We start from the raw sequence: 13,177 nt of genomic DNA, 5'->3' as shown, positions 1-13,177 counted from the left end.
TAAGTAAGTGTCAGCAGCACTTATTAATTGAGAAGAAAGCAATTACTAGAGATAAAAGCAATGTTGGGTTTTATTTCCAAGTTAAGAATTCACTGGCTCAGAGCCTGCAAGCTTTTTACCTACTTCTCCCCCTCTCGTCCCTCCTTGCCTCACACTGTGTTATTCTAAAAGAATATGCAGGGTGGGGGATCAATCATTAGAGAAATTTTACTTTGCATTGGATTGTTTCAGAGATGAGAAGCTCAGACAAAAATAACAGTGGCTGTGACTGTGTTTTCTCCTTAGAATCAACTGTATTTATTCCCCAGTCTGAATACTCCATTGAAGAAGACGTCGGTGAACTGTTCATTCCCATCAGAAGAAGTGGAGACGTGAGCCAAGAGTTGATGGTGATCTGTTACACACAACAAGGTATGAACTAAACTAAAGTGTCCCCCAAAATATACACAAGTCTCTTTAACATGACTGAGACATAACATCATGCCACGACAGGTACAAATATGCCTATTATTACAGTTTTCATGAGGAAAAGCAATGTATTTATCCTGAAGTCTTCCTTCACTATTGTACCTTTGAGGACTCCTCCAAGGGGACCTGGAAGGACTCTGCTGCCACTTACAAAAAACATTTCTGATTCATTTGGTTGCTTATTCTAATATTCAACGCTTTCTGGATTGTAAGAGATTGAAGCCCCCCGCTTCCCCAACCAAGCCTGCTCAAGTGGGAGTAATTGTTAAAAAATAAAACAAAACCAAAAGAGGTAAAGAAATGCATACCCAAGGAAAGAAACTAATTTCAAACTAGCTTGAAATTCACTTCAATCAAATTTCAAAATATTTATTTTGCTCATGGGTAAGCATCCTCTGAAAGGCGATTTTTAGGTAATACAAAATTAAAATTAATACATAATATTCATTAATATCCTAAACACCTTTCTAGAAAACAGGTAGATTTTCTAAGAATGCAAAAGAAAAAATCATATTGGCTGTTGGTATCTGAGTGGACAGTCTTCAAAATTTCCATTAATGTATATGAATTGAAAGGTAGTAGACACTAATGATTAAAATTGCGGACTTCAGGGGCCTCCCAGTGGCTCAGGCGGTTAGCGCTCCATGCTCCTAACTCCGAAGGCTGCCGGTTTGATTCCCACATGGGCCAGTGGGCTCTCAACCACAAGGTTGCCAGTTCGACTCCCACAAAGGATAGTGGGCTGTGCCCCCTGCAACTAGAAACGGCAACTGGACCTGGAGCTGAGCTGCGCCCTCCACAACTAAGACTGAAAGGACAACAACTTGAAGCTGAATGGCACCCTCCACAACTAAGATTGAAAGGACAACAACTTGACTTGGAAAAAAGGCCTGGAAGTACACACTATTCCCCAATAAAGTCCTGTTCCCCTTCCCCAATAAAATTAAAAAAAAAAAAAATTGCAGACTTCAGGATGGGCCTTCAGCTCTGGATGTCAGAGCAAGTGGTTTAACTTCTGTAAACCTCAGTTACCAATTGCATAAAACCCAATGCAGTGGTTAAGAGAATTAATGAGGCAGTGTATGTGAAACAGTTGACACTTTACTGCACACAGTAAGCATTTGAATAGTAGGAGTTACTATTTTGTAATACTGTGTTGTTCTGAAAGGAAATAGAGGAGAAAACACTTGAAATGTAGTATTTGTCATATATTTGAGACCATTATGAAGTTGACTCAGGATGCTAGAGCAGTATCAGGAGCTATTGCAATTTCCAGGGGTGTTCCTAGATATTAATTGACCATTAAAGTGCTGCATGTGAAAATAATTGTGTCTGGAAACACCCTTGTAATGCGTTCTACATAAATAAATATCTTTTGGATTTTCTCTGCCTCCAGGAACGGCAAGCGGAACTGTGCCGACATCAGTGCTGTCCTATTCCGATTACATATCCAGGCCCGAGGACCACACCAGTATTGTCCGCTTTGACAAAGATGAGCGTGAGAAAATGTGTCGGATTGTTATTATTGATGACTCCTTGTATGAAGAGGAGGAAACATTCCACGTCTTCCTGAGCATGCCCATGGGTGGGAGAATTGGGTCAGAGTTCCCAACGGCTCAGGTTACAATCGTCCCTGACAAAGATGATGGTAAGTACTATTTTACCTAAAAATTATTCCTCCTAGCAGGCAGACCAACATCAGGCATGGCCTTCTAAACAGAAAAATGGGAGTGTAAAAGAATACCACATGCGCATTTATTTTGTGCTTGATTTTATGGTGTGATTAAGTTTCAAGTTGGCTGCATCAATCAGTTTGTTTTTCTTGATGTAATATTTTTAAAGGGCAGAAATCCCACGGTGTGTTTTTTACTCTGTGCAGTTACTTTTACCGTGCCATTTACCATTAGGTGATTAAACTTTCAAAATTTCATGGTGAAAAATTGAAGCATTTTTTAAATAAATTTAATCTCCTTTGCATTAGTTTTGCTTTCCTTTTAAAAGTTTATGTTCTGTAACTTTAATGTCAGTGTCTGAATTCATTTTTCAAAGAAACCCATCAGACAAGCCTGTTAAATGAATAACTAGAAAGGTAATAAATATATGGAAAATTAAGTCCAACAGGCATCACTGTGCCCCCCAAAAAGGAGGGCATATCCTAGACTACTTTTTCTGAGGGAAACAAAACTTCCACAAGGTAATCCCTCCTCTGAATAGAAAAAGGAGCAAAGGGGTCTTCCCAGTTTGAGAAACATTTGCTCTTTCTTCTGAGGAAAGCTACAACAAGAAGAAAGATTGTAAGCAATCTAGTGAGAAAAGTGAGAGCAGTAAAATGAGAAATAGGACCCCTAGTGCTTGATTATTTTTCTTTTCCTCTTGAATTTTTCCTCATGGTAGATGAAAGAGGAAGAAAATGGTAGGATGAGTCTTTTGGTTCAGAGAGAAGCTAAATAAGAGTCAAAAGACTTTAATCTGAAATAATCTTAAAACTCAGGAAGTTTTTACCTTAAACTTAGATAATAGCCTACGTGTATGAACAGCTCTAATATATTTAAATGTTTCTTTAGGTTTTTAGTTTAATAAACAATTCTATTTTACATTTAAATAAATACAGACATTTTGTTTAAATTCAATTGCTCTTAGCAAGGAAGCCAGTATTCTGTCAGCTAAAACAGAACTAATAGCGCACCCTAAATTACTATCTGCTTTCTCTCTCTCTCTCTCTCTCTCTCTCTCTCTCTCTCTCTCTCTCTCTCTCTCTCCCTCCCTCCCTCCCCCCATTTCTATTAATATAGAAAGATAGAAAAATAAGGATAGATTTAATTTTCAAGTATAAAATAGAATTGATGATTACTTTATTTCAGTTTGTTTCGTTGGCAGAACTTTTTCCCATATGGATTGCTGTGTGATGCATATGAGAAAAAAATAGAAGTACAGAAAAGTATGTTTTTATTAAGGTAGAATTGACATGTAGCATTATATTAGATTCAGGTGTACAACACAGTGATTCAATATTTGTACATATTAGGAAATGATCACCACAATAAGTCTAGTTAACATCCATTACCATACATAGTTCCAAAAAAATTCTTTTTTCTTGTGAAGAGGACTTTTAAGATTTAGAAACTATTAAATATTATTGGCAACTATTAGCAACTTTCAAATATGCAAAACAGTATTATTAACTATAATCACCATGCTGTGTATTACATCCCCATGACTTATTTATGTTATAACTGGAAGTTTGTACCTTTTAACCTGCCTCACCCATTTTGCCCAACCCCCATCTCCTGCCTTTGGAAACCACAAATCTCTTCTCTGTATCTATGAACTTGGTTTTTGTTGTTGTTGTTTAGATTCCATATACAAGTGACATCATGTAATATTTGTCTTTCCCTGTCTTTTTCACTTAGCATAATGCCCTCCAGATCCATCTATGTTGTCACAAATAGCAACATTTCATATTATTTTTTGGCTAAATAATATTCCATTGTGTATGTATGACACATTTTTTTTATCCATGCATCCATCTATGGACATAGGTTGCTTCCATATCTTGCTGTTGTAAATAGTGCTGCAGTGCATATAGGGACCTATATATTTTCGGGTTAGTTTTGTTTTCTTTAAATAAATACCCCGAAGTGGAATTGCTGGATCATATGGTAGATCCAATATTTATTTTCTGAAGAACTTCCATGCTGTTTTCCATGGTGGCTGCACCAATTTACATTCCCATCAACAGTGCACAAGGGTTCCCTTTTCTCTACATCCTTGCCAACGCTTGTTATTTCTTATCTTTGATAATAGCCATCCTAACAGGTGTGAGGTGATATCTCATTGTTGTTTTGCTTTGCATTTCCCTGATGATTAGTGATGTTAAGCATTCTTTTATGTTCCTTTTGGCTGTTTGTATGTCTTCTTTGCAAAATATCTGTTCAGACCTTCTGCCCATTGTTTAATCAGATTGCTTGAGTTCTTTTCTATGGAGTTATGTGAGTTTTTTTATATATATTTTGGATATTAACTTCTTATCAGTTATATGATTTGCAAAGATTTTCTTCCACCATAGGTTGCCTTTTCATTTTGTTGATGGTTTCCTTTGCTGAACAGAAGCTTTTTAATTTGATGTAGCTCCACTTGTTTATTTTTGCTTTTGTTGTCTTTGCTCTTGGAGTCAGATCCAAAATATCATTGCCAAGACCCATGTCAGAGAGCTTATTGCCTATGTTTCTTCTAGGAATTTTATAGTATCAGGTCTTACATTCAAGTCTTTAATTCGTTTTGAGTCAATTCTTGTGTATCATGTAAGACACTTATCCAGTTTTATTCTTTTGCATGTGGCGCTCCAGTTTTCCCAACAACATTTATTGAAGAAAGTGTTCCTTTTCCATTGTATATTCTTGGCTACTTTGCTATAAGCTAATTGATAATACATGTGTGGGTTTATTCCTGGGTTCTCTATTCCACCCCATTGATCTTTGTGTCTGTTATTTTATGCCAGTACCATACTGTGTTGGTTACACTAGCTTTGCAATATAGTTTGAAATCAGGCACTGATTTGTTCTTCTTTCTCGAGATTGATTTAAATACTTGGGATCTTTTGTGGTATGATACAAATTTTAGGATAGTTTGTTCTATTGCTGTGAAAAAATGCCATGAGAATTTTGATAGGGATTGCATTGAATCTGTAGATTTGAGTAGTATGGACACTTTAACAATATTAATTCTTTCTATCCATGACCATAGAATAACTTTCCATTTATTTGTGTCTTCTTTGGTTTCTTTTGTCAATGCCTTATAATTCCAGTGTATAGGTCTTTCACTTCCTTGGTTAAATTTATTTCTAGATATTTCATTCTTTTTGATACAATTGTAAATGGGATATAATTCTTTTTTTTTTAAGTTTACTTACTATTTTTATTTTTAAAAATTTTTCAATTACAGGTGACACACAGTATATTAGTTTCAGGTATACAATATAGTGATTAGACATTTATGTAACTTATGAAATAATTACCCTAATAAGTCTGGTACCCATTCAACACTATATATAGTTACTATATTGTAGGGAATATATTGATTATATTCCCTATGCTGTACATGACATCTCTGTGACTGTTTTTATAACTGCAAATTTGTACGTCTTAATCCTTTTCCCTATTTCACCCAACCCCCTCCCATCTGGCAACCATCAAAATGTTCTTTGTATCTATCAGTTTGGTTTTATTTTGTTTGTTTATTTTGTTTTTTTAATTTTCCATATAGGTGAAATCATATAGTATTTGCCTTTCTCTGTCTGCCTTGTTTCACTTAGCATAATAACTTGTAGGTCCATCTATGTTGTTGCAAATGGCAAAATTTCATTCCTTTTTATGACTGAGTAATATTCTATTGAATATATGGACCCCTTCTTCCTTATCCATTTTTCTATTGATAGACACTTAGGTCGCTTCCATATCTTTCCTATTTTAAATAATGCTGCAATGAACATAGGAGTTCATGTGTCTTTTCAAATTAATGTTTTGAATTGGTTGGGATAAATACACAAATGTGAATTGCTGGTAGTTCCATTTTTAATTTACTGAAGAACTTCCATACTGTTTTCCATAGTGGCTGCACCAATTTACAATCACACCAGTAGAGCACAAAGTTTCCCTTTTCTCCACACCCTCATAAACACTTGTCATTTATTGATTTAGTGATGATAGCCATTCTGACAGATGTGAGGTAATATCTCACTGAGGTATTAATTTGCATTTCCCAGATGAGTACTGATGTTGAACATCTGTTCATATACCTATTGGCCATTTGTATGTCTTCCTTGGAGATATATCTACTCAGGTCCTCTACACATTTTTTAAATTATGTATTTATGTATTTATTTATTTATAATTATTTTTTTAATTTTCATTTACAGTTGACAGTCAATATTATATTAGTTTCAGGTATACAGCATAGTGGTTAAGCATTTATATAACTTACAAAGTGATGTCCCTGGTAAGTCTAGTACCCCTCTGACACCATGCTTAGTTATTACAATATTATTGACTGTATTCCCAATGCTATATTTTATATCCTGTGACTCTTTTGTAACTGTCAATTTGTACTTTTTATTCTTATCACCTTTATCACCTAGCTCCCTAGAACCCCTCAAACCTGGCAACCATCTGTGTGTTCTCTGTATCTATGAGTTTGTTTCTATTTTGTTGGTTCATTTATTTTGTTTTTTTATATTCCATATATAAGTGAAATCATATGGTATTTGTCTGTCTAACTTATTTCACTTACCATAATACCCTCTAGGTCCATCCATGTTGTCACAAGTGGTAAGATTTTATTCTTTTTTATAGCTGAGTAATAGTCCACTGTATATATATCTTCTGTTTTTTTGTTTTTTAAGATTTTATTGGGGAAGGGGAACAGAACTTTATTGGGGGAACAGTGTGTACTTCCAGGACTTTTTTCCAAGTCAAGTTGTTGTCCTTTCAATCTTAGTTGTGGAGGATGCCATTCAGCTTCAAGTTGTTGTCCTTTCAGTCTTAGTTGTGGAGGGTGCAGCCCAGCTCCAGGTCCAGTTGCCATTGCTAGTTGCAGGGGGCGCAGCCCACCATCCCTTGCGGGAGTCGAGGAATCAAACTGGCAACCTTGTGGTTGAGAGCCTGCGCCGTCCAACCAACTGAGCCATTTGGGAGCTCAGCGGCAGCTCAGCTCAAGGTGCCGTGTTCAATCTTAGTTTCAGGGGGCGGAGCCAACCATCCCTTGTGGGACTCGAGGAATTGAACTGGCAACCTTGTGGTTGAGAGCCCACTGGCCCCTGTGGGAATTGAACCAGCAGCCTTCGGAGTTAGGAGCATGGAGCTCCAACCACCTGAGCCACCGGGCTAGCCCTATATATCTTCTTTATATAATTGTTTATCAGTGGACTCTTAGGCTGCCTCCATATCTTGGCCTTGCACATAATGCTGCAGTGAATATAGGGATGCACATATCTTTTCAAATTTGTGTTTTAGATTTCTTCAGGTAAATACCCAGAAGTGGAATTGCGACGTCATGAGGTAGTTCTGTTTTTAATTTATTGAGGAATCTCCATAATGTTTTCCATAATGGCTGCACCAATTTACAATCCCACAAATAGTGCAAATGGATTCCCTTTTCTCCACATCCTCGCTAACATTGTTACTTGTTGACTTCTTGATGATAGCCATTCTGACAGGTATGAGGTGGTGTCTCATTGTGGTTTTAATTAGCATTTCCCTGATGCTTAGCAAAGTTGAGCATCTTTTCATATTTCATTGCCATCTGTATGTCCTCTTTGGAAAAATGTCTGTTCAGGTCGTATGCCCCTTTTTTAATTGAACTGTTTGTCTTTTTGGTATTAAGTTATACGAGTTCCTTACATTTTTTTAATGTTACCCCACCAGATGTATTATTGGTGAATATCTTCTCCCTTTCAGTAGAGTGTCTTTTTGTTTTGTTGATGGTATCCTTTACTGTGCAAAACTTTTTAGTTTGATGTAATCCCATTTGTTTATTTTTCTTTTGTTTTTCTTACCCAAGGAGATATTACATATATATATATTACTAAGAACAATATCATGCAGAGAGTTTACTGCATGTTTTCTTCTAGGAATTTTATGGTTTCAGATCTTACATTTAAGTCTTTAATCCATTGTAAATCTTTAGAAGCTCAGCTATGAGATTACTATGACCTATCAGAAGGAATTGTTTCCTGGACCATGTAACACAGTAGGTGGCACAAACTCACCTTAAGGCTTGATTTTCTCCAGCCTTAAGTTTAAGTTGTAGTTATCCAGCTTGGTATTCCTTTCAATAAGAAATAACTTTGGGGTGGCTTACTTATTTACCTTATCTTCTGCTGCCTCCCCATGAAGTTCTTTTGGGTGAAGTATTTCAGAGACAACCCCACTGGCTAAATGATAATTTGTAGTACTTCTTCAGTGAGATAGTCTGATATGTGAGAAATCAATGATGATTAATATACCAGGTGACACTCCTTTATAAAATTGACAATATTGACCTACAGTGCCTAAAACCTACACCGAAAGCTCAAGTGTATTTTGATTCACTCATCACAGTTTGTTTCTTCCTTGACAATTCTCAGCATGATTTTATTTCTTTCCTTTCTGTTACTGTGCTATATAGGATTTTCAGTGTAATGTTGAACAGAAGTAGTAGAATAGGCATCCTTGTCTTTTTTCCTGACTTAAAATGAAATATTTATAATGTTGCACAATTTGGAATGATGTGTGCCACAGGATTCTAGTAACATTTTATCAGGTTAGGGAAACACCTATTTTGAAAGAGCTTTTATTATAAATAAATGTTAAATTTTGTCCCCTTAATTTTTTTATTTTATTTATTTATTTTTTTTTTTTGCCTCTATTGATTATATCATAGTCTTTTTCCTTCAATCTGTTAAAGCAATGGCTGGCATTTTTAGATTTACTAGAAGTAAGCCATTCTTACATGCTTGAATAAACTTACTCGTTCATGACATATTTTTATCAATTGCTAGATTAAATGAAAATACTAAGTATTAAATAAGAATATTTTATTTAGTATTTTTGCATCTATATACATGTGATGGGACTTTAAATTTTTTGTCTGGTTTTAGGATCAAGTTTGCAATAGCCCCATTAGTTGGGTTGAAATACTGTTTTCCTTGTTTACCCCCCCACACACACACATTGGAAACTTTAAATAAGATTGTGATGGTTAGTTATCATAGGTTTGGTGAACTACCTATATATATTTAATTAGATTTTGGCCTACTGTTTTAATTTTTTTAGTGGTTTGGTATATTTAATTTTCCTATTTCTTCTTAACTCAGTAAGTTACTTTTTCCTAAGGAAATTGTTCATATCTCTACACTTTCAAATTAATGGCATAAGTTTGTTAGAATATTCTGTTACGATTTTTTAAGCCTTCCTCATACCTGTGTTTGTCTCCTTTTTATTCCTAATAATGCTTACTGATTCTCTTTTCTCTCTCCTGTCTCTCTCCTGTCTCTCTCTCTCTCTCTCTCTCTCTCTCTCTCTCTCTCTCTCTCTTCTTTTCTCTCTCAATCTATCTTTCCAGAAGTTTGTGTATTTTATTTTATTAGGTTATATTTTTTAGAAACTTTTTGGTTCTGGTTTTCCTTTAGGTAATATCTATTACTTTCATTCTCTACTTCATTTATGTATTTCCGTTCTTCACTCAGATCCATTTTCCAATTGGCTAATTTTCTCTATATGAATGTCTAATTTGCTACTTAATTTATTCATTGAAATTTTTTTAAATATCAATAACTGTTCTTTCATTTTGAGAAGTTCTCTGTGGAGTTCTTTTTTCATATTTGTCTTTTTCTATCATGCCTTGTGTTTTCTTTATATGTATTTCTCTTTTTATGTATTTAATATTTTAAACATTTATTGTACAACCTCGTTTTGCACCATTTTATTATTGAAGACCTTAAAAGGTTCAAATTTCCTGTATATTGTTTCTGCTGCTTCTAGCTCATGGTATATTATAATATTTTTTTACATATAATAATTTTGGGTTATGAATTCATTTTCAATGAAAATTTGTATGTGGGAAACCTGTACAACCTTGGTTCATAGATTAAACCATCAGATCAATTTTACATTTACATTTTCCATGACCAATTTTTACATTAATTTTCTTTTGATTTGAGGAGTTGCACTACCAAATATATAGTGTCAATTAGAACCCCACATCTATGTATTAAATAGGCCAATAAAAGCTTTTTTCCCCATCCAGAATCCAACTAAAAATAACAAACTCTATTAGAGGATGGATTTTATTCTTACTCATACACTTCTTCTCATATCCAGGCCTAATGCTTGAGGTCTCAATTCCAAATCCCTACTTTATGTCTCCTATCCCCATATGGGCAATAAAATGTAACCCACTCAAATTAGCTACAATATTAACTAATTTGCTCAGTGCTCTAATTTTTATTTCTTTTATTCTGTCTCCTTGGAGGTATTCTTTTCATTATATAAAATATACATTAAAATATTTATATTATTTATATTAAAAATGTAGTATTTAAAACGTTTGTAATGGGAACATTTTTAAATATCCACTTAGGGTTTCTGGGCGGAATTCCCGCCCATTCTTGGGAATTTTTTTTCGCTTTTCCATTCTCGAATTCCGAGAAAAGTTGGTGGGGAAATCGGGAAAATCGGCTCCTTGAACCCAGGGGGTTGGTAGTGTCCGCCGTCACTTTGTGGAAACGATTTATCGTGGAGAACAGAAATAGTTTATATCTTGGGATTCAGGAATGGGAAAGCGAAAAAAATTCCTGAGAATGGGCAGGAATTCCTGCCTGGAAACCCTACATCCACTTCACAATATTGCTCTTGTAATTCATTAGAAAAAATTTATTGAGTGAAAATGTAATGTGTCTAGCCTGTTCTCTGTAGTGGTGCATATGGACTACTCTTTATACTACTAGACTGCCATTTGGACTAAGAGTTCTCATTTCAGAGATACCATGGCTGAGTCAAAAACAAGTCATCCAAACTTCGTGTGTGTGCGTGTGTGTGTGTGTGTGTGTGTGTGAGAGAGAGATAAATTGCTAAGAACTTTAATTTCTGGACATAACCTCTTTGGCACAATGATTTAATTACTGAGCAAACCCTGGTATTTCTTTTATTATATTGGTAGATATCCAAGTCAAACAAAAAATGGTTATTTTAAGTCTTATTTTAATTATTTCAATTTAATTGTTTTACATGATGCATTCTTCACATAGACAGTGTCTGATAGCCAAGGTATTAAAGGGCACAGAAATGTACCATTGTAAACCAAGTTCCCATATGAAAACGACAGGAACATTTGACAAGGTAAAGAAAATAGGGTACTGTCTGAGAAAACTTACTTCTCATTTATCATTAATTATTGCTAGTGACTGAGATAAATAAAGGAGAAAAGGCAGTAACTTAAGCATGAAACCAGTGAATAAAAACGGTCTCAGTATTTCCCTAACAGCACATATACAAATATATTTTTTACCATAAAGCATATGAAAACCTCTCCCTTGACCTGTATGCTTTTTTAGTGTCTAAGCTGAAAAGGACCTAGGACAGGATAGGTGAAGAGTCAAGTGAGACTTCAATCAAGCACCTTAATTCCTACATGTGAATTTTCTAGTTTCAGCTTGTCTTCTTTGTTATCTTGACTATTTACCCATTCCTTACCTTGGCCACTATCCATGAAACTACACATGCATGAAGAATAAATGCGAAAGTATAAAAGACACAGACAACAAAAACACCATATTTGTTTTAGCTGGCTTATCTCTATCCTTACCACGTGCTGAATTTCAATGCCAGAAAGAATCTTTAAGTGAGAGAGTGTGCTTCAGCCAAATAATATCTTTCCTTCCCCACATCCTTTATCTACTTCTGAACATACTATTGCTGACCTTAATTTTTATCATTTAACAGGGGATCTTTTTTTGTTTGTCTATTGACAGTCACTTAAATACGTCCATTATATACTTCACACAAATAGTACAAAGAGAAACATGGAAACAAAAATGTCTTTCCCTTTCTTCCATGAATCAAAATATCTCTCAGGTGAGTATTTGCTTCTGTAAGCGGTTAATGTAAACATGAAGGCAAAACACTGGAATCTTTATTTCTTTATTTTTTTATCACTCAGATTCCGCTAATGTCCACAATTGTGGGAAGCACCACAATGTTTCTAAGGGTAACATAAAAAAAAGCAAATAATAATCCCTGCCCTCAGAAAGCTATCATTATAATGAAGAATCACAGCAAATGCACATTGAACACACTCCCAAGCAGAAGAACTCACCAGAAAATACACTGAGTAACTAAAAACAAATACAGTGGTGTGCTCTATTGTAAATAAATTCACAATGTAAAATCTTTAACTTAATAATGTACGTACAAGCACAAATTTCACTTTGGATGAAGAAATTTGCCACTTTAAAGATTCCCTGGTACAGTAAATCAAGAGATGGAGTCTCTGGATAGTTATGTGGCATTTTAACAAATATTTATTCATTTGTTCAGCAAACATTTTTTGAGACTCCAATATTCACTCATTAACACATCTATTTGAAAACTGTGAATTGAGCACCTCTGTACCAGCCTACTGTTAGGTGCAGCAGCAAACAAGAAAACCACAATCTCTAAACTCATGGACTTCTCAGACTTTGGGGGTAGACAGATAAGTAAACAGGCAAGCATAAAATAAATGTGCTAAGTACTGTGTTACAGAAAGAATATCTTGCCAACCCAGGTACAGGAAGGGCTTCTTAAAAAAAACATGATTTCCTATCTGATATTTGAAGACAATATTACAGTACCCCAGAGAATAGAGAAAGAAAGTGTGTTTCTAGCAGGAGAAGCCCACGAGTGCACAGCCTGAAACGTGATGCATCCAGGGAAGTGAACACTTGGGTACAGCAAAAATTTAGAGTTTAAAGTGTGAATAGCAAAGAGGAGTTTGGAGAGATAGGCAAGGCGTCAATCTTATAGCACCACGTGGCCATGTAAGAACGTTGTGTTTTATTATTGAAATAAAAACAGGGAATGACAAAATCTGATTTGCATTTTGTAAATATCACTCTACTCTGGCTAAAATGTAGAGAATACATTAAGATAATCAAGAGGCTGTTAGAGGAATACAGGTGATAGGTGACGGCCGCCTG

General features: G+C 35.1%; 1 protein-coding gene across 2 annotated transcripts in view; it reads left to right on the top strand.

Moving 5' to 3' along the window:
• The window catches only part of FREM2 (FRAS1 related extracellular matrix 2), a 167,526-nt gene that overhangs the window by 81,110 nt on the left and 73,239 nt on the right, over positions 1–13,177 (top strand). For both annotated transcript variants that reach the window (XM_019753570.2, XM_074329990.1), the window contains exons 5-6: positions 286–411; positions 1,865–2,116. In XM_019753570.2, the coding sequence (XP_019609129.2) occupies positions 286–411; positions 1,865–2,116 (378 nt within the window). The remainder of the gene's footprint in view (positions 1–285; positions 412–1,864; positions 2,117–13,177) is intronic.

The sequence above is a fragment of the Rhinolophus sinicus genome, linkage group LG04, assembly GCF_036562045.2.
Source record: "Rhinolophus sinicus isolate RSC01 linkage group LG04, ASM3656204v1, whole genome shotgun sequence".
NCBI lineage: Eukaryota > Metazoa > Chordata > Mammalia > Chiroptera > Rhinolophidae > Rhinolophus > Rhinolophus sinicus.
Note: the sequence above shows the minus strand (reverse complement) of the source record. Positions and strands in the feature narration are given on the sequence as shown.